At 44.4% G+C, this 22,379-nt stretch overlaps 1 protein-coding gene across 1 annotated transcript in view; it reads right to left on the reverse strand.

The window, feature by feature from the left end:
* axdnd1 (axonemal dynein light chain domain containing 1) overlaps positions 1-21,667 on the reverse strand; it is a 49,667-nt gene extending 28,000 nt beyond the window's left edge. The window contains exons 1-18 of the mRNA XM_072438033.1: positions 21,587-21,667; positions 21,438-21,493; positions 18,154-18,394; positions 14,981-15,084; positions 14,823-14,904; positions 14,138-14,223; positions 14,000-14,056; positions 11,443-11,551; positions 11,236-11,357; positions 10,413-10,553; positions 9,731-9,835; positions 9,382-9,502; positions 8,266-8,367; positions 7,162-7,328; positions 5,986-6,055; positions 5,682-5,916; positions 2,357-2,561; positions 1,504-1,597 (exon numbers count right to left, since the gene is read on the reverse strand). Coding sequence (XP_072294134.1) covers positions 1,504-1,597; positions 2,357-2,561; positions 5,682-5,916; positions 5,986-6,055; positions 7,162-7,328; positions 8,266-8,367; positions 9,382-9,502; positions 9,731-9,835; positions 10,413-10,553; positions 11,236-11,357; positions 11,443-11,551; positions 14,000-14,056; positions 14,138-14,223; positions 14,823-14,904; positions 14,981-15,084; positions 18,154-18,394; positions 21,438-21,493; positions 21,587-21,667 — 2,178 coding nt within the window. The remainder of the gene's footprint in view (positions 1-1,503; positions 1,598-2,356; positions 2,562-5,681; positions 5,917-5,985; positions 6,056-7,161; positions 7,329-8,265; positions 8,368-9,381; positions 9,503-9,730; positions 9,836-10,412; positions 10,554-11,235; positions 11,358-11,442; positions 11,552-13,999; positions 14,057-14,137; positions 14,224-14,822; positions 14,905-14,980; positions 15,085-18,153; positions 18,395-21,437; positions 21,494-21,586) is intronic.
* Positions 21,668-22,379: the final 712 nt, after the last annotated feature.

Raw genomic sequence — 22,379 nt, forward strand, 5'->3', positions numbered from 1 at the left:
ATCATAGTACTGATTTTCATGACACACTTTAAAGCGCCCCCTACAGGTTGGACGACTCATTGAACTAAAATGCAGTTCAAATGAATATATTTTAAATGTTGCTAAAAAAACCTATAAAAATATTATCCAGAACAGCAATTTTTTTAGGTTTATAATTTCACTTCCTGTTTGTAATTGATGACATCACACTAGGAAATGACCCAGCAAACACTGGGCCAAAACTCATCTAATGTAATTTTATTTTTTAATTTGACAAATAAAAATATATGACAGCGACTTTATTTTGTTGAATAAAAGTTTAGAGAGTCAAAAAAGTTGTTTCTTTGTGTAAATTCTGCATAAACTTTGACTGGAATGAGTGTCCCTGGAGTGATGTCGCTTCCTGTCATTTTCTACAGATTTTTCAAAGTTTTCTCCACAAATACCTGCTCGATTGGAGTAAAACTATAACTTATATGTACAACAGGTATAAACACACAAAATAAAGTTAAAATTGGGAAACCGTAAAAACCTGTCATAGGCTCTTTAATCCAGACTAAACATTCTCTAATGAAGGGAATACCACATATATTAACTTTGCTAGATTGTATTAAACTTAGTCATTCCAAGTGTGCTGAAACTGTGAAGGGGCCTCACACAGACCACGTTCCTAGATAAGGAAGCTGTAGACGAGCTCAAGGACATCTCTGTGCGAAACTGGAGAAGTACAGAGGAGAAGACCAAAGAGGCGTCACCTTTTATATTATGCCCTATATTGAAATGTTATAAAATATACGAGTGCCCAGGGAAAGGGCGCAGTTCGGAGTGCCTGCGTAAGTTGCCGATCACATTCGATAGGGACAGATGGTAAGCGCTCTGTTATCTCTGTATTAGAATTGTACGGGATTGTACTGACAGGGATTAAACATTTGATTCATTTTAACTGTTTTGATTCTTGCCCTTTCTTTCATAAACGAGCACAGCAACAACGTCTAGAAACGAGTCATTCATTTTTCTACCGCTTGTTCCTGTTTGGGACGTGATGTTGGTCTGGCCCAGGAATCAAACCCACGGTCTCCTTCTTGAGATTGAGTATAATAAAAAGTTTTGATGTGCTATAGAAATAATCGTTTGACAAGTCGACTAATCAAAAAAATGATCACTGTTTTTAGTCGAGTTGCAGTTCTATTTGTAATTATCACTATTATTTTAAACATGTATGCTAAGTGAACATGTCCATTGTCTACATCCTTAATGTTATTTGAGTCAGTTCATCCTGTGTCATCCGTTTCTTTGTGACGGCTTTTTTCCTGCTGCCAAATGTACAAAAGTATCCATCTATTGTTTCCACTGCAGGAGCTTTATGTCCCAGGCAGTTTTAAATCTCAGTTCAGCGTTTGAAACATGAACTGACTTTAACGTGTTGCTTGATCTGCTCACAAACCCTTTGGAACAGCTTTTTCAGACAGCTTTTTCAGACAGATATTTATAGTTCGTAGTAATCGTTTTCAGTTTGTGGCTCACCTCGCGGCTGACGCTCTGGTTCTCGCCGTCGATGAAGCTGCAGAGAGTTTCCACAAAGACTTTGACTCTGTGCGCGACCTCGTTTGTCTCCGTGCTGCGCAAAAAGACGTCAGGCACTGAACGTGTGCGGTTAAAATGAGCATCAAGATGGATTCCACCTGAGCTCTATGCATTACCGTATTTTCCGGACTATAAGTTTTGGTTTGTGTGTGTTTTAATGTCTCTCTTTTTATTGAATAGCTCATGACTATTGTTTTTAATCTGGTTTTGTTCTGTTTTTCGTGTTTTATATAATTTGGGGGGGAAAGAAAAATAAATGTCATGCAAACAGCTACATTTGAAGCAAGTAGCGTATTTCCTGGACTATGTTGCACCTTTTTTCATAGTTTTGGCCAGGGAGCGACTTATACTTATATTTATATTTATACTTATACAGTGATCTCTCGCTATAACGCGGTTCACTTTTCGCGGTCTCGTGCATTGTGTTCTGCATTCTGATTGGCTAAACAGTCTATCCGCGTCTTCTCTACCTGTGTGTCAATAACGTTATGGATTAATATGTACACGTACGTTAACCCGCTTGCCAAATTGAAGTTAGCGAGGCCGGTGAGTTATAGTCCAGAAAATACGGTATAACTCGTCTGTTCTGGAGTTTTTCCCTGAATTGTTTGGGCTTTTCAAAAAGCGCAAAACTATAACTTTTTTTAATTTCTCATTTTCAAATGTATTGAGCTTTTTTTTTGCAGAATTTTTCAGAATTCAAACTCTGAAGGTTCTGGACATGTTTGGGGCGTAAACTACGAGATCAACAGGTTCTTCACATAAAATACAAGTGTGTGGACCTCATACTCACTACAGCCCAGGCTCGTGGACCTGCTCCTCGGTTTCAGCTCCTAAAATGAGCTGCAGAATGTTCTCCACCAGACTCTGCCAAACGGTGAGGGACTTCTCCAGATGGTCCAGGTCCAGGGCTTTGTGAAGCTGCTCCTTCAGCTCGGACACTTTAACCAACCACGGCCCTATGGAGTCCGACAGCGACTGCAGCTGGGTGTGCACTCCTTAAACACAAGAAAATACTCGTGAAACACACGCAATACTCCTGAAGCACATGCAATACTCCTGAAAGACAACACAATACTCCTGAAACACACGCAATACTCCTGAAACACAACACAATACTCCTGAAACACACGCAATACTCCTGAAACACAAGACAATACTCCAGAAACACACACAATACTCCTGAAACACACGCAATACTCCTGAAACACAACACAATACTCCTGAAAGACACACAATACTCCTGAAACACACGCAATACTGTACTCCTGAAATACATACAATACTCCTGAAACACAACACAATACTCCTGAAACACACGCAATACTGCTGAAACACACACAATACTCTTGAAACACAACACAAAATACTCCTGAAACACATACTATACTCCTGAAACACAACACAATACTCCTGAACCACACACAATACTCCTGAAACACAACACAATACTCCTGAAACACACGCAATACTCCTGAAACACACATAATACTCCTGAAACACATACTATACTCCTGAAACAAACACAATACTCCTGAAACACAACACAATACTCCTGAAACATATGCAATACTCCTGAAACACAAGACAATACTCCTGAAAAACACACACAATACTCCTGAAACACCTGAAACACATACAATACTCCTGAAACACAAGCAATACTCCTGAAACACACACACACACAATACTCCTGAAACACACACACACAATACTCCTGAAACACAACACAATACTCCTGAAACACACGCAATACTCCTGAAACACACACAATACTCCTGGAACACAACACAATACTCCTGAAACACACACACACAATACTCCTGAAACACAACACAATACTCCTGAAACACACGCAATATTCCTGAAACACAACACAATACTCCTGAAACACACGCAATACTCCTGAAACACACACAATACTCCTGAAACCCAACACAAAATACTCCTGAAACACATACTATACTCCTGAAACACAACACAATACTCCTGAACCACACACAATACTCCTGAAACACAACACAATACTCCTGAAACACAACACAATACTCCTGAAACACGCAATACTACTGAAACACACATAGTACTCCTGAAACACATACTATACTCCTGAAACAAACACAATACTCCTGAAACACAACACAATCCTCCTGAAACACACACAATACTCCTGAAACACACACACACTACTCCTGAAACAAACACAATACTCCTGAAACATATGCAATACTCCTGAAACACAAGACAATGCTCCTGAAAAACACACACAATACTCCTGAAACACCTGAAACACATACAATACTCCTGAAACACAAGCAATACTCCTGAAACACACACACACAATACTCCTGAAACACACACACACAATACTCCTGAAACACAACACAATACTCCTGAAACACACGCAATACTCCTGAAACACACACGATACTCCTGAAACACAACAAAATACTCCTGAAACACACGCAATATTCCTGAAACACAACACAATACTCCTGAAACACACGCAATACTCCTGAAACACACACAATACTCCTGAAACACATACTATACTCCTGAAACACATCACACAATATTCCTGAAACACAACACGCAATACTCCTGAAACACAACAAAATACTCCTGAAACACACGCAATATTCCTGAAACACAACACAATACTCCTGAAACACACGCAATACTCCTGAAACACACACAATACTCCTGAAACACATACTATACTCCTGAAACACATCACACAATATTCCTGAAACACAACACACAATACTCCTGAAACACATCACACAATACTCCTGAAACGCAACACACAATACTCCTGAAACGCAACACACAATACTCCTGAAACACATCACACAATACTCCTGAAACACATCACACAATACTCCTGAAACGCAACACAATACTCATGAAACGCAACACAATACTCCTGAAACACATCACACAATACTCCTGAAACACATCACACAATACTCCTGAAACACATCACACAATACTCCTGAAACGCAACACAATACTCGTGAAACACATCACACAATACTCGTGAAACACATCACACAATACTCCTGAAACACAACACAATACTCCTGAGACACATCACACAATACTCCTGAAACACAAGACAATACTCCTGAAACACATACAATACTCCTGAAACACATACAATACTCCTGAAACACACGCAATACTGAAGAGGCGGGGCTTATCACTATAAAGAGGCGCGGCATATCACTATGAAGAGGAGGGGCTTATCACTATGAAGAGGTCGGGTTTATCACTATGAAGAGGCGGGGCATATCACTATGAAGAGGCGGGGCTTATCACTATGAAGAGGCGGGGCTTATAACTATGAAGAGGCGGGGCTTATCGCTATGAAGAGGCGGGGCTTATCACTATGAAGAGACGGGGCTTATCACTATGAAGAGGTAGGGCTTATAACTATGAAGAGGCGGGGCTTATTGCTATGAAGAGGCGGGGCTTTTCACTATGAAGAGGCGGGGCTTATCACTATGAAGAGGCGGGGCTTATCGCTATGAAGAGGCGGGGCTTATCACTATGAAGAGGTAGGGCTTATAACTATGAAGAGGCGGGGCTTATCGCTATGAAGAGGCGGGGCTTTTCACTATGAAGAGGCGGGGCTTATCACTATGAAGAGGCGGGGCTTATCGCTATGAAGAGGCGGGGCTTATCACTATGAAGAGGCGGGGCTTATCACTATGAAGAGGCGGGGCTTATCACTATGAAGAGGCGGGGCTCATCACTATGAAGAGTGCAGTTTTGAACAGGAATGTAAAATGGACCTGTTTCATTTATTCAGCATTTTAGGGGATTTAAAAAAAGAAAAATTATAGTAAACACCTTAAATAGCTGTAAAAAGAATAACTGACTTTTAACCCTGTTTTCTTTCTACTAAATGTTGATGTAAATCGCTGTTTCTAAAGTATTTGAGGCTGAGCTTGGGTCTTTTTACAGCAGAGGTCTAACAGAGTCCTACGTTAGGCACTATCGCCTCACAGCAAGAAGGTTGCAGCAACGTTTAGTGTTAAATGTCACTGATAAAAGTCTTGCTTATACTCTTAAGATAATAAAAGTCATACAGTATAATACATTTTTGCCGTTACCGTTTTCCCCAGTGATGTGGTCGCCGAGCTGGGCGTGGAGCTCGGACAGGAGGCTCTGCAGCTCGGTGAATGTCTGGTAGAGCTGAGAAGGAGCTCTGTCTGGACTGGAGTGTCTCTGAAGCAGCTGAAGGCTCAAGCTCAGCCATCCATCTCGAACTGTCACCAGCTTCTCCAGAGCCTCTGTGTGAGCGAGCACCGCATCGCCGTGGAAACACTCGGTCTGAAGCGCCGCGACCTGAGAGTGAAGACAAACACTGTGGACGACGAACGGGGAAAACTGTGCAAAAACATGTATCCACTTTACCTTGGACCACGTTTTAAAATCTGCGTTTATTTCCTCCACTGCCGTTCTTGGACATTTTTGAACATTATTCCTACGACACAAAATAACAGTTATGGTCAAAAAGTTGCACTAAACAAGCAGGAAATACCATCATATCAAGAACTTGTGGACACAAAAACACCTATAATGAAAGGGGCTGTATAATATTGAGGAACATGTTCATGCACATGTGTTTTGGATGGATTAAATCAATGTTTTATTGATAAGTATCTGTTTCTTTATTGTCCAAACTCGCTGTAGCTAAAATCCCCAGAGTACCAGCGGCGGTCTCCTCTGAGGTCTGAACTTGTAATCGACTGGTCCAGGGGCAGATTCTCTCCCACCACACCGGCTCACAGGAGGAGGCGTGACTTCAGAAGGGACGTCTCATTATCATACACAAGGACATGCCCCTCAAGGACACACCCCTCACAGTGAAATAAACGAAGATAAGTTCTGGAGCAGGAGCTGACCTCACGCACCTCCTCTTTCTCTCCTCTTTTCGACTTCTCGTTTCTTCTTTCACGTTTGACATTTTGTTCAATATTTAAAAGGACAACTATTGTGCGTTATTCATATTGTTATTGGTCTTAAACGTGCTATTTAATATCTTAACTTTGGCATTTCATGTGCTAGAAGAAGAAAAAAAAAGCTAAAAACAATATTGGTTTGTCGTAGCCTTGGGAGCTGCTAGAGTAACTGAGATTTGGCATAAAGCATCGGACGTCCTGGTCTCAGCGTGCAGTTGTACTGATCGTGATTTGACGGCAGAAGATTCTCAGAGCAACGTGACAGATGGAGAAAACGTCCAGGGGATTCAGAACGAAGAGTTTTTGAGGCTCGGGGAGAGAGGAATTTCTAACCAGTGTGAATGAAGCTGGGTCAAAGTGAGAACAGGGTTTTAATTTTACATTTTGCATAATACTGTATGTTTTGTCGGTTTAATCACATCAACTTTGATCATAAATCAGATGTTACTTTTACAGTTACTTAAGACATAGTTTCCCCAGATACTTTTATTGTTACTTGGGTAATTGGACTTTGGACCACTACGGTCTATATACTTCTTTACAAACTCAAATAATACATTGCAACACAAACAATGCACCTAAAGCCAGAGTAAACACGGCGTAAACACGGCGTGAACACAGGCCTTACTGTCGCTGAGTGGAGCAGAAGGACAACCACTTGGCGATGCCCGGCTGAATGGGGCAGATGACCTCACACTGAGCCCGGTCTCTCCTCTTCAGCCGAGACGTGAAGCTCCTCAGATCCTCCCTCCAGAGCTCCGCCATGTCCGAGAGAGACTTCAGGTCCTCCGAGTCCTGCCACACAAACACTGTCAGCGGGACGGAGCTCAAACCACTGAACAAAGAGTGGGCCGTACTGTGCTGGGAACAGACGAGAGTAGGCCATACCGTGCTGGGAACAGTCAAGAGTGGGTCATACTGTGCTGGGAACAGTCGAGAGTGGGCCGTACTGTGCTGGGAACAGTCGAGAGTAGGCCATACTGTGCTGGGAACAGTCAAGAGTGGGTCATATTGTGCTGGGAACAGTCGAGAGTGGGCTGTACTGTAATGGGAACAGTTGAGAGTGGGCCGTATTGTACTGGGAACAGTTGAGAGTGGGCCGTATTGTACTGGGAACAATCGAGAGTGGGCCGTACTGTGCTGGGAACGGTCTAGAGTGGGCCGTACTGTGCTGGGAACAGTCCAGAGTGGGCCGTACTGTGCTGGGAACAGTCGAGAGTGGGCCATACCGTGCTGGGAACGGTCGAGATTTGAAACCAAATAAAAGTACAAGACTAAGACGAATACTTTGCCTCTTCTCACATGATGGCAGTAAACATCTCCTCTACAACAGCGTTAAAGGCGCAATGGACAATTTTTCGTCGATTTGCGGACTCAGGCGGAAGTGCGCATGCGCACTCCCTCGTGCGGACTGATGCAACACACACATGCGTTTGTTTATTACGGATCGCATTGCATCTCTCGTCTCCCGTAGATTTCCGTCTTCTCCTGAGTCAGCTCAAACAGTCTTTCTCCGTCTTCATTTTGTCCCGTACACTGAGGGAACTATATTATGATAGATCAATGCGCTTAGACACGCGGAAACGTGGGGACGAGCCTGACGCGGCTGCAGGTGAGCGATAGGTGCGTTTTATGATTGATGCGTGGCAGGACTAATCGGCAGTTCACGCCACGAGGAAATAAGACTTAGATTTGGGCTAAAAAAATCGTCCATTCAACCTTTAAGTGTTACCTTAGCGTTTATATAAATGCTGCAGTTCTGTGCCGTTTTGTGCCACGCCTCTTCACTCGCGTGCAACTGACTGACCAGCTGCAAGTCCTTCACACTGATCACCTGAAACACAAACGCAGGATTCACGAGAGAAACCCGTAGTTCAGAAAGTATTCATCTGGTTAATTCTAACTAATCAATAACAGAAATAACTGTCAAGTCACTCACACTCTGAGTACCTCCTAACTAACTAAACACATGTTCCCCGGTACCTATGTTCCCCGGTACCTATGTACCCCGCTACCTATGTTTCCCGCTACCTATGTTTCCCGTTGCCTGTGTTCCCCGCTACCTATGTTCCAAGGTACCTATGTTCCCTGGTACCTATGTTCTCCAATGTTCCCCGGTACCTATGTTTCTCGCTACCTATGTTCCCCGGTACCAATCTTCCCCTGTACCTATGTTCCTCAGTACCTATGTTCCTCAGTACCTATGCTCCCCGCTACTTATGTTCCCCGGTACCTATGTTCCCCGGTACCTATGTTCCCCGGTACCTATGTTCCCCGGTACCTATGTTCCCCGGTACCTATGTTCCCCGGTACCTATGTTCCCCGGTACCTATGTTCCCCGGTACCTATGTTCCCCGGTACCTATGTTCCCCGGTACCTATGTTCCCCGGTACCTATGTTCCCCGGTACCTATGTTCCCCGCTACCTATATTCCCTCGTACCTATGTTCCCCGGTACCAATCTTCCCCTGTACCTATGTTCCTCAGTACCTATGTTCCCCGGTACCTATGTTCCCCGGTACCTATGTTCCCCGGTACCTATGCTCCCCGCTACCTATGCTCCCCGCTACTTATGCTCCCCGCTACCTATGCTCCCCGCTACCTATGTTCCCCGGTACCTATGTTCCCCGGTACCTATGTTCCCCGGTATCTATATTCCTTGGTACCTATGTTACTGGCATATTCTACTAGTTCAGGTTCCACATCCCCAATAGTTGTGCCTAAATGTATGGTTTTACAGCATGAAATATAGCAGCATATAACCCAAACCCTGACTCTAACCCTGACCCAAACCCTTGACCCAGGTCTCGGGAACACAGGGCTGACCCCGACCCAAGCAGACTCCGAACCTTGAGGGCCAGGCTGTAGGTGAAATGGCTCCAGAGGTCTCGCTCCTCGGACATCTGCAGCAGCTGAGCGTTCAGGCGACCACGCTGAAGCTCATACAGCTCGTGGTAACGCTGCACCACTCTGAAACATGCACAATCTGGAACTTTAGTAACAATTTGCAAACAGCAGGGGGAGATAAAGGACACTTCACCTCAGCACAACCATTGAAACGTCTTATTTAAGGAGAGAAAGTTGAACTGTGCGTGATGCAAAAGTCTGTGTCTACTTTTCTGTTAAATACACGAGTCGATTTGACTTCTGATCGTCGTGACGTCATCTGCATAAGCTTAGTAAAAGTATTTGACTGACTCTGAGTTGTTCTGTGTTTGACTGAGGGCGTCGGCCAGCTCGTGTTGGGCTCGCTCGGCCTGCTGGGAAACAAAGGCATCGTGGGCCTTGATCTTGGCTAGTTCTCTGCAAAGGAAAATGCAGAAAACTGTGTGAGTAAAGTTTCAAACAGATCCAGGGGCATTAAAGGCGCAATGGACGATTTTTCGGCGATTTGAGAACGCAGGCGGAAGTGCGCATGTGCACTCCCCCGTGCGGACTGATACAACACACACGTGCGTTTGTTTATTAGCGCAACGGAGCGCATCACATCGCTCGTCTCCCGTAGATTTATGTCCACTTCTGCGTCACCTCGAACTGTCTTTCTCCGTCTTCATTTTGCCCCGTACACTGAGGGAACTATATTATGATAGATCCATGCGCTTAGGCACGCGGAAACGTGGGGACGAACCGCACGCGGCTGCAGTTGGGCGGTAGGTGCGTTTTATGATTGATACGTGGCAGGACAAATGATTTATCCACGCCACGAAGAAATATGATAAAAATTTGCTGAAAAAAATCGTCCATTCCACCTTTAATATGAGAGAACATGCAAAACAAGAACAACGTACATACAAGAGGATGAATGTGTTTGTTTGCTGATTGTACAAGAATAAAGTATCTCTCTCCTTATAAAGCGCGCCGCTCCACAGACCTGGCTCACCTGCTGAGCTGCTGGATGGAAGTCTTGATGTGGTGGATCTCCACGGTGAGCCGGCGGTCCAGAGCTCTCTGAGCCACGGCCTCAGTGTGAAGGGCCTTCAGGTAATGTGGGATTCTGTCCAGGAGGGACTGGTACCTCTGTCTGCAGCACACAGGTGCAGGAACTCATACACAATATATACACAATACATACATATTATATACACAATATATACACAATATATAAAACAATGTATACATTGAATAAGCCTTCAACAATGAGGAAATAATCATAAGTGCATTTTTTCTGATGGTGCGCATGTGATTGGCTGGTGGTGGTGGGAGGGGCTGATGGCACAGATTGGCAGCCTCACCTCTGTCAGTCTGTCCCAGAGCAGCTGTGGCGAATAACACTGTGTAAAGCACTTTGTACGTCATGAAAAGCACTATATACATCAAATGATTCATTTATTTATTACAATTAATCGTAATAATCATCACTAATCAAATATTAAAATTATCTAATCGTATTTAAACAATATGAATTGTCTTCTGGACTAAACAGCATTATTTAATCCAAATCTCACAAAAGAATAAACGACTTGTGGTTTTCATAAATAACACACTTTGTGTTCAGCACAACAACACACTTAGTGTTCAGCACAACAACACACTTTGTGTTCAGCACAACACCACACTTTGTGTTCAGCACAACACACTTTGTGTTCAGCACAACAACACACTTTGTGTTCAGCACAACAACACACTTTGTGTTCAGCACAACACACTTTGTGTTCAGCACAACAACACACTTTGTGTTCAGCACAACGAGGTGGACGTCTCACCTGAGTTTGGCGAGCAGCTGCCCTCTCTCTGCACAGCCCACACTGACCTGTCGGATCAGCTCATGGAAAACCACGTTGTAGATATTCTGCTCCGTCCGCACCAGGTCCAGCAGACCCTCGATCTGAATCAATCATATTTACTGTGTTTTGATCAGTTTACTATGATCTTTAGAAGTCTGACTCACTTCCTGTTAGAATAAACTTCACCTGTGAGAGCTGCTCCAGTTCCTCGCTTTGCTGCTCGACTCCGGCTTTTTCCAACATGTCGTCCATCACGCACAGGAGCTGCAGTACCTCCTGTCGGCCACTGGGCTTCCTGAAGAAACAGTACCCAGAATATTGTATAGACCCTTTAAACGTTTGAAAGAAATATATTAAAAAAATCTGGAATTAAGGCCAAAGTCTAGAGGAATAACGCAGTATCAAGTTTAGCCACAAACTATAACAAAATATCAATATAATGTTTTTATGTGTGAAAGTCAAGTCAGTCACATGACCCCCAGCACATGTTTCACCACCTCCAGCACATGTTTCACCACCCCCAGCACATGTTTCACCACCCCCAGCACATGTTTCACCACCCCCAGCACACGTTTCACCACCCCCAGCACATGTTTCACCACCCCCAGCACATGTTTCACCACCCACCCCCAGCACATGTTTCACCACCCCCAGCACATGTTTCACCACCCCCAGCACATGTTTCACCACCCCCAGCACATGTTTCACCACCCACCCCCAGCACATGTTTCACCACCCCCAGCACATGTTTCACCACCCCCAGCACATGTTTCACCACCCCCAGCACATGTTTCACCACCCACCCCCAGCACATGTTTCACCACCCCCAGCACATGTTTCATGACCCCCAGCACATGTTTCACCACCCCCAGCACATGTTTCATGACCCCCAGCACATGTTTCACCACCCCAGCACGTGTTTCACCACCCCCAGCACGTGTGTCACCACCCCCAGCACGTGTTTCACCACCCCCAGCACATGTTTCACCACCCCCAGCACGTGTTTCACCACCCCCAGCACGTGTTTCACTACCCCCAGCACGTGTTTCACCCCCACCAGCACGTGTTTTGCGACCCCAGCACATGTTTCACCACCACCAGCACATGTTTCACCACCCTCAGCACATGTTTCACCACCACCAGCACATGTTTCACCACCCTCAGCACGTGTTTCACCACCACCAGCACGTGTTTCGCGACCCGAGCACATGTTTCACCACCCGCAGCACGTGTTTCGCGACCCCAGCACATGTTTCACCACCCCCAGCACGTGTTTCACCACCACCAGCGCGTGTTTCACCACCAGCACTTGTTTCACCACCACCAGCACATGTTTCACCACCCCCAGCACGTGTTTCACCACCACCAGCACACGTTTCACCACCACCAGCACGTGTTTCACCACCACCAGCACATGTTTCACCACCACCAGCACATGTTTCACCACCCCCAGCACGTGTTTCACCACCACCAGCACGTGTTACGCGACCCCAGCACATGTTTCACCACCCCCAGCACGTGTTATGCCACTCCCAGCACATGTTTCACCACCCCCAGAACATGTTTCACCACCCCCAGCACATGTTTCGCAACCCCCAGCACATGCTTCGCGACCCCCAGCACGTTGAATCTGATTTTGGTCCAGGGCTCAGATTAAGGATTTTCACTTGTATAGCGGTGCTGCTAAACAATCCGTTAATTTTTCATAATTGCATAGCAAAACACGAAAGTGACAAACAATCAATATTTTCCATTGATATAGCACGATCATTTATTTAAACGTATTTGTAAACATTCTATTAAAGAAAACTCTTAACAAATTAACTTTTAAACACTTTCTAAACATTTTTTCTTTAAATAAAACTCGCAAATAAAATTAATTGTTGAACAAATTAATCAACACAAAGTCAGATGGCCTTATTTACAACTTTCTTCCATATCATCATCAATCAGATGACTATTTGCAGGAGTCTCATTTACATATTGTCATTAAACTCACAAAAAAAAGGAGTATTAAGCTTCTGATGGAAAAATAAAGGTCGCTGTGGTGTCCATCATGGTGTATTTTATGTGTTATCCAAATTGCACCGCTCTATTTGACGTTCCATTTTTCGTTTTTCTATTTGATGACGGTCCCTAAGTACTCTCGTCACCGCTCCGGCTGCACATTTGATGATGGTCCCTAAGCACGCGTCTCGGCTCCGGCTGTACATTCAGAGCAATGTGATTAGTTGCGCCCAAAATACGCATCTGATTGTTAAAAACGAGGTTGTGTCACTTGGCAGTATAAATATTTTGGCATGTGAACGATCTGCAAAGACTTTTGCGTTTAGGAGCTTTTGACCTCGGAAGTCTGAATCTGTGACGCTAACTTTACCGCACGTGGCTCCTCCCACTTTCAGACTCGCGATCTGAGACAGCAGCGGGACTCGTCACGTCAACACAGCGTCCTACATGTGTCATGACGTTATTGACGATCGATTGACGAGTGATCAGTACTTTTAGGCGCTTTGGTTGTACAATTAAACACACATTTTTGTATCGCAAAAGCTGCGATACAAAAGCACTTTTTTATGACGAATGCATCGCATTCGAGAGAAATTGCGTCGCATTTTGCGATGCGATACCGCTTATTCTGAACCCTGTGGTCAGTCACTGATAATCTGTTCTGGTCGTCTTAGTTTCCCCTCCGTCCTCTAAGTCTGATTTGCCGGTTGACTTGATCCTTGAGGTTCTCGCTCACATTGAAGGAAAGACTCGTAGCTTCTGCTCGTCATCCTGCAGCGTCACGGTGAAGGCGCTGGAAACAAGGGCGAGGCAGAAGAAAACGGTGAGAGTTTCACATTAAACACGGACGTTCAAAGCGTTGCTGAAGACTCACTCCTCGTACAGCTCCAGGCTCCGCAGCCCCTTGTTTCTCACCACGTGATACTCGTCTGGGATCAGGCTTTCACCCACCGCCACGGTCTGTGCAGAAGATCAGGTTATTATCAAAAATGCACTGCTTTTATATTTCATCACCTGGCAAATATTTACGGTATTTTCCAGACTATAAGTTGCACCTTTTTTCATAGTTTTGGACAGGGTGCGACTCATACTTATATTTATACTTATATACTTATACTCCAGTGCGACTTATATATGTTTTTTTCTGCTCTATTATGCATTTTTTGGCTGGTGCGACTTATAGTCCGGAAAATACGGTAAATAAAATGTAATACTTTGGGAGATAAATAAATAAATAAAAAATGTCAAAAAGAGTTTATTTGCAATTTCCCAGGTTACGAAATCAGGATTCACGTTTTAATTGCATCCAGGTGCAATCGCATTTACGGTATTTAGTTTTGGATTTGACATTTTGGCCCTGCGACGAGTTGACCACTGTCCAGGGTGTACCCCGCCTAAGGCTCAAAGTCACTGGGATAGGCTCCAGTCACTCGCGACCCCGAAAGGGAAAAAGCGGTAGAAAATGAATGACATTAGATGAGTTTTTGCTGTCTGAATCTGATATGTGCATTGCCGAGAAGTCCGTGGAGCCCTAACTGTACACAGTGAAGAAAACAAACCTGGGCGTTCCCGGGCTTTTCCGACAGTGGCGGCAGCGCCACGGTTTTCCTCTGAGCCGCGTCGCACAGGAACGAGATGTCCCTGCAAAACATCACACGAGAGAACGCCGTGTTTGTGCGGGTTTGGCGCGTGTGGGCGGAGCTGCGTTTCCTCTGACCTGCCCGCCCCGCTCAGCGACGTCGGCTGCTCCAGGAAGTGCTGGTGTTTCTTGCGTCCGAGCGAGTGATGCCACACGGGGTCGGGACGTCTGAGCGTACAGCCCTGAGGAGGAAGACGGTATCATCGTCAAAGTACATTTTACAATATAATCACGTGAGAAGTTCAGAGACGTCACCGGCGGCAAATAGCAGCCATTTAAATGTAACAAACGCCGATTGTTGGTTGTAATATTCCCTTTTTCATCCATAAATTCACAAAAGCCAATGACAGATTCATTTTTATCAATAGTTTCAACTTTTTAACTGTGACTAACGTATTTTCCTCACTATAAGTCCCATTAAGCGAAACAAAACGTGTACAAACAAAACCGCTTCGAGGTCAGTAAGCACAACCAGAATGAATCATATATAAAGCGCACTGGATTATATATATTTTTTTAGATAATTAAAGGCTTTTAAGTGCTTCTTATGGTGTGGAAAATACGGTAAAGGCTTTTAAGTGCACCTTTAAGTGCGGAAAATACGGTAAAGGCTTTTAAGTGCGCCTTGTAGAGTAGAAAATACGGTAAAGGCTTTCAAGTGTGCCTTATAGTGCGGAAAATATGGTAAAGGCTTTTAAGTGCGCCTTATAGTGTGGAAAATATGGTAAAGGCTTTTAAGTGCGCCTTATAGTGTGGAAAATACGGTAAAGGCTTTTAAGTGCACCTTTAAGTGTCGAAAATACGGTAAAGGCTTTTAAGTGCGACTTATAGTACGGAAAACACGGTAAAGGCTTTTAAGTGCGCCTTACAGTGTGGAAAATACGGTAAAGGCTTTTAAGTGCGCCTTATAGTCCGGAAAACACGGTAAAGGCTTTTAAGTGCGCCTTATAGTGCGGAAAATACGGTAAAGGCATTTATGTGCGCCAAAATGCCTTATAGTGTCGAAAATACGGTAAAGGCTTTTAAGTGAGCCTTATAGTGTGGAAAATACGGTAAAGGTTTTTAAGTGCGCCTTATAGTCCGGAATATACGGTAAATGCTTTTAAGTGCGCCTTTTAGTCCGGAAAACACGGTAAAGGCTTTTAAGTGCGCCTTATAGTGTCGAAAATACGGTAAAGGCTTTTAAGTGCGCCTTATAGTGTCGAAAATACGGTAAAGGTTTTTAAGTGAGCCTTATAGTGTGGAAAATACGGTAAACACTTTTAAGTGCGCCTTATAGTGTGGAAAATATGGTAAAGGCTTTTAAGTGCGCCTTGAAGTGTGGAAAATACGGTAAAGGCATTTAAGTGCGCCTTTTAGTCCGGAAAACACGGTAAAGGCTTTTAAGTGCGCCTTATAGTGTGGAAAATACGGTAAAGGCTTTTAAGTGCGCCTTATAGTGCGGAAAATACGGTAAAGGCATTTAAGTGCGCCTTTTAGTCCGGACAACACGGTAAAGGCTTTTAAGTGCGCCTTACAGTGTGGAAAATACGGTAAAGGCTTTTAAGTGCGCCTTATAGTGTGGAAAATATGGTAAAGGCTTTTAAGTGCGCCTTGAAGTGTGGAAAATACGGCAAAAGGCTTTTGAGTGCGCCTTATAGTGTGGAAATAACGGTAAAGGCTTTTAAGTGCGCCTTATAGTGCGGAAAATATGGTAATCATGAAATCGTGATGTTGACCACCTCAAAAATAACGAAAGTAAAGCAACTGACTGAGCTTAGTCTGCGATTCAGAAATACAGAAAGTAATTTAAGTAAAAATATGCAAAATTGAAGGCAGTAAGAGTCATTGAACAGATTACATTTGATTCTAGATGCATTCGTTTGAAAAAAATATATTAAAAAACAGCATTTAAACGCATTTCCCCTCCAACACAGACGTCTAAATTGGTTCTAAACAAATCTGAAATATAATAATTACACCTTAACAAAGCATGAACAAAGACAGAACAGTTTATTAAGCATGATTCAAGCTTAGTAACGACTTAATTAAGAGTTAGCGAAAGGAATTATGGTTAGAGTTTAAGCTATGTAGTTATTAAAGCTGAATCATTCTTAATAAACTGTTCACTATGAATTAAGTCTCTGTTCATGCTTTACTGAGGCAGTGTAGTTATTATAAAACGCTTTATCTTCCATTTCTAATCATAAGTTGCCTTTTATTGTTCTAAAATATCCAGATTATCACTGTCCAAACTCATCTGATGCTGAGTTGTGTTATGTTTTATGAGTGTAGCTGAATGAAACACATGACACTGCATGAGTTTCTCCCAGAATGCACCTCTGTGATCGGCTCGGGTGACGCCTGAAATCATAGAACGGCTCAGTAGCAGAAGAACACGCTTTATGTGGACAATATGATGTCCTTCAGACGCTCCTTCAGATATCGTTCTGTTTTTCCTATCCTTTGAAAACACCACATTTGAATACTTCTACTTTATTTGCAGTAGCAGTACTTGAACCTCTGCCCATATTCTGTCCCATAATGTACTGCAAACACATTCAGACACAGGATACTTCTGTGCGTCTCCAGTCTGAGGACAGGACGTTGCAGAATGAATTGTTTTGGGGATCACAGGTGAGCGGGCGCTAGTACCTGGCAGTGGCGCTGGTGGGCGGGCGCTAGTACCTGGCAGTGGCGCTGGTGGGCGGGCGCTAGTACCTGGCAGTGGCGCTGGTGGGCGGGCGCTAGTACCTGGCAGTGGCGCTGGTGGGCGGGCGCTAGTACCTGGCAGTGGCGCTGGTGGGCGGGGGCTAGTACCTGGCAGTGGCGCTGGTGGGCGGGCGCTAGTACCTGGAAGTGGCGCTGGTGGGCGGGCGCTAGTACCTGGCAGTGGCGGGTGCTAGTACCTGGCAGTGGCGCTGGTGGGCGGGGGCTAGTACCTGGCAGTGGCACGGGTGGGCGGGGGCTAGTACCTGGCAGTGGCGCTGGTGGGCGGGCGTTAGTACCTGGCAGTGGCGCTGGTGGGCGGGGGCTAGTACCTGGCAGTGGCAATGGTGGGCGGGCGCTAGTACCTGGCAGTGGCGCTGGTGGGCAGGCGGTAGTACCTGCCGGTTGCGCTGGTGGGCGGGCGTTAGTACCTGGCAGTGGCGCGGGTAGGCGGGGGCTAGTACCTGGCAGTGGCGCTGGTGGGCGGGGGCTAGTACCTGGCAGTGGCGCTGGTGGGCGGGCGCTAGTACCTGGCAGTGGCACTGGTGGGCGGGGCATAGTACCTGGCAGTGGCGCTGGTGGGCACTGGGCATGAGGCCGTTCTCGTGGCAGACTGTGGAGGTCAGACTGACCAGCAGCTCCTCTGGGATCACTGCATTACGAGCTGAAGGAAGATGTGTCTTTGTGATTTCTGCAGACACTGGAAATAAAGGGTTAAATGTCATGATGATGATGATGATGATGATGATGATGATGATGGGGCAGACAGGCAGAAGTGTGGCTGCCGAGCTGCGCCATCGGCCCCTTCGACCACCACACTCTATATTTTATATATACAGTTATTATAATATACTGTATATATATATGTAGTATGTGTATATATATATATATATATATATATATATATATATATATATATATATATATATATATATATATGTATATATATATATATATATATATATATATATATATATATGTATATATGTATATATGTAAACACTCACTAACGCACTCCTCCACTCATGCACGCCCCGTGCATACTAATTAGTTGTAGGAAAATGGAACATTACCGTTGCAAACGGGCAAAGCCCGTGCAAAAGTTCGCACTAAACGAGCACTTTACATTGGGATGACGACCACTTCGCGGTCGTCATCCCCATATAAAGCACTCATTTGCGCTAAGTAGCTCACAAATACGTTCCCCATCTCTTGCATGTTCCATGCATATAAGCAAGTAATGCAAAAATTGAACATTATTACTGTATAGAGGGCCAAAAACACAAAGTGGGCGGAGCCCACTCAAAATTATCGAAAGTACCCGTCAGTGACCAGGGACCCACACCATGGGGTAAGAAAGCGCGAAAAATGGGAAACATTGTTTTCGCATCGGAATATTATTAGGCCCGAGCCCCAGCAGGGCGGAGGGCCTATTGCTCCCGCAATAGGCCCTCCGCTGCCTAGACAGTTGCAACGCTGCCTTCGGCAGCGTTGCAACTGTCTGACCAAACATGCGGGCGCAGCCCGCATGTTTGGTACTCCGTCGCCCCTGGCAAGTACAGTGAACTAGCCCATGCCGAAGGCATGGATCATGCATACTTACTCCTGCTATGACAGAAATAGTCAAGAATGAGTGAATGGGCGTAGCCCATTCACTCATTCTTGACAACAGCATCGCGAAGCGCTGCATTCCTCCAAAAACCCTCCTGGCATCGTCCCGTACGCGAAAATCCATGCCGCAGGCTTGGGCCATGCTTGTATCTGCTCAAATCAATGGAAATCTATGGGGAGTGGGCGGGGCATCCCGACGGAATAGGGAGTGACGAGCGCGTAAGCGCTCGTAATGATGATTCCACCCCATGACGGCATGGGGAAGGCTTAGAGCTTTCAAACGATGTATAATTTGTTGTTATAGTGGAAACGGCTATATTGTTTTTGCTAAAAATATTATTAGGCCCGAGCGCCACAAGCTGGCGAGAGGCCTATTAATCTCGTAAGGCCGTGCAAAGCACGGCTGCGAAAGTGCGCACGTAGTGCGCACGAAATCGAGCGCGAAGCGCTCGCCCACTTCCAAACACTCACTAACGCACTCCTTCACTCATGCACGCCCCGTGCATACTAATTAGTAGTAGGAAAATGGAACATTACCGTTGTAAACGGGCGAAGCCCGTGCAAAAGTGCGCACTAAACGAGCACTTTACATTGAGATGACGACCGCTTTGCGGTCGTCATCCCCATATAAAGCACTCATTTGCGCTAAGTACCTCACAAATATGTTCCCCATCTCTTGCATGTTCCGTGCATATAAGCATGTAATGCAAAAATTGAATATTATTACTGTATAGAGGGCCAAAAACACAAAGTGGGCGGAGCCCACTCAAAATTAACGAAAGTACCTGTCAGTGACCAGGGACCCACACCATGAGGTAGGAAAGCGCGAGCGCTTTCCGAAAATGTATAGTTTATGATATTTGAAAAATGGGAAACATTGTTTTCGCATCGGAATATTATTCTTTCTTTCTTCTTCTTCTTCTTCTTCTTCTCGGGACCAACCCCCCTATTTTTCACCCAGTGAACATTGACGAAAAGTCACAAAAATTTGCACACCTCTAAAAATCGTGCCTCTCTACATTCTGGCTATTTCCCTTTTCTAAAATTAAAAAAATTGGCGCGTCAGCGCCCCCAAATGTACCAAAAATGCATTGAGAGATGGGAAATGACCCAAAAAAAATCTGATCGTAGAATCATGAAATTTGGCGCAGAGGTAGATGGTGACAAGAGAAGTAAAAAATATTATTACGGCAACGCCGTCCGCCCAACCAAATGTCGGCCATATTGCTTCAAAAATGGCTAAACATGACTTCGGAGTTTTTCCAAACGTCGTACTTTTACGAACTCCTCCCAGGGCGGTGGCCCTAAAAAGCTGAAATTTGGTGAAAATGCTACTGAGGAGTGGGACATCAAAAGTTATCCAAATTACATTGATACCTCTCACGGTCTCTGAGCGGCGAAGCCGCAAACTGTAGCAAGAATTTCAGAAATCTCCCAAATTTAACATTTCTGCCGTTTGCGCAGATAAAGTCCGAATTGCGTCAAATTAGAATCAGTTGTTAAACTTTTTGCCCTAAACCTACTTGAAGTGAAATAAATTAATTTGGAGCCACAGCGCCCCCTACAGATTTTATATGGAGGTTAAATATTTAGTTTTGCGAAATTATATGAAATTTGACACACAACTCAATTTTGGCATCCCCATCAAAAAAGTCAATGAGACCCATGTCATAATTGTTATGGCTTTGCTGTAACGATGACCGAAACCTTCCATGTTATTCCAATGGGGAAATCGCCAGAACATGTTTACACTTTAGACTTTCACAAACTTCTCTTAGGGCGTCAGCCCTATTAACCTGAAATTTGGTGAGACTCATCTTCAGGGGTGGACCGTCAAAAGTTATCCACATTTTTATTCAAAGAGTCACGGTGTCTGTGCGGCAAAGCCGCACATTTTGCCAAGAATTCAAAATAAAATTGCTTTTTGATGGTAAAACAAAGGGGAGAAGATGTGACAGCGTCACAGATTCAGCAGTAGGCGTAATAAAAGGACAATTGGGGCGCGTTAGCGCCCCCTCCTCTTGCGGCGTGGAGGCGGCGTGGCGAGGGCCGATCATTGCCGCTTGCGGCTATATTTATTATTATTATCATTACTAGCCCACATATATATCCTTTTAAATAACTATTAAAAGTATGATGGAAGCAATTAAGAAAGTCACGTGATGCAATGAAAGGGAGAAGAATGTAAACAATAGCCTTAGCCTTAGCCTTAGCATTGGCCTTAGCATTAGCTCACCTGTCCCGTCCATCGCCCTCGCTGAACTCGGGGCTGAACTCGGGGCTGAATTCGCTCTTACGGACGCGGACATGTCACACTTTGAGCCCGGGGTTTGGGTGAGACGCGGCGGACGAGCTCACGTCACTCCATGTCACCGATAAAGTTACGTATCCTCTGTAGAAAGAAGAGCAAAGTGTAGAAAAGTCCACCGTCTTCGTCAGCTCGGCTCCGTGACTGACCGTCGCCATGGCAACGATGTGACGGTGAGTTCACGTTAGCGCGTTAGTTCAAATAACAATGTACTCGTCAGTTGCAACTTCAGGGTGTATTTTTCAGATTAGATGTTTCTTACTTTCTCAGTTTATTTTGGTTTTATTTGATTGGCTTGAATATGACATATGCTAATTATTATGACACGTGTTATGCTACATTAATAACACAGCTTGCTGTCCATTTCTAGCCAGTCTGCTCATTTTGCTGCTGTAGCTCAGTTCATATTGTGTTATGTGTACATCTGATAACCCAATAATAATAAGATCTGATTAATGACGTATGTTTACAGAGAAATCTCATCATCAAAAATGAATTTAGATTTTAGAACTGTTGCATTTGGATATTTTTTATAAATACATCTCTAATATGTTCTATTTAAGTTTTGCACATTGTTAATTTGGCCTTTTTTCCCCTTCATAATTGTCCTTGTCAAAACTTTACAAAGAAATAAAAATACCGTGTTTTCCAGAGTATAAGTCGCACCAGCCAAAAAATGCATAATAGAGAAATATACATATAAGTCGCACTGGAGTATGAAAGGCAGTTGCAAGTGTGAAAATAACAAATAATATCACATATAAGTTGCTCCGGAGTATAAATATATAAGTATAAATATAAGTATAAGTCGCACCCTGGCCAAAACTATGAAAAAAGGTGCGACTTATGGTCCGGAAAATACGGTACATG

The sequence above is a fragment of the Eucyclogobius newberryi genome, unplaced genomic scaffold (assembly GCF_026437365.1).
Source record: "Eucyclogobius newberryi isolate DKJ021-1_F unplaced genomic scaffold, fEucNew1.0.hap1 SCAF_9, whole genome shotgun sequence".
Classification (NCBI taxonomy): Eukaryota; Metazoa; Chordata; class Actinopteri; order Gobiiformes; family Gobiidae; genus Eucyclogobius; species Eucyclogobius newberryi.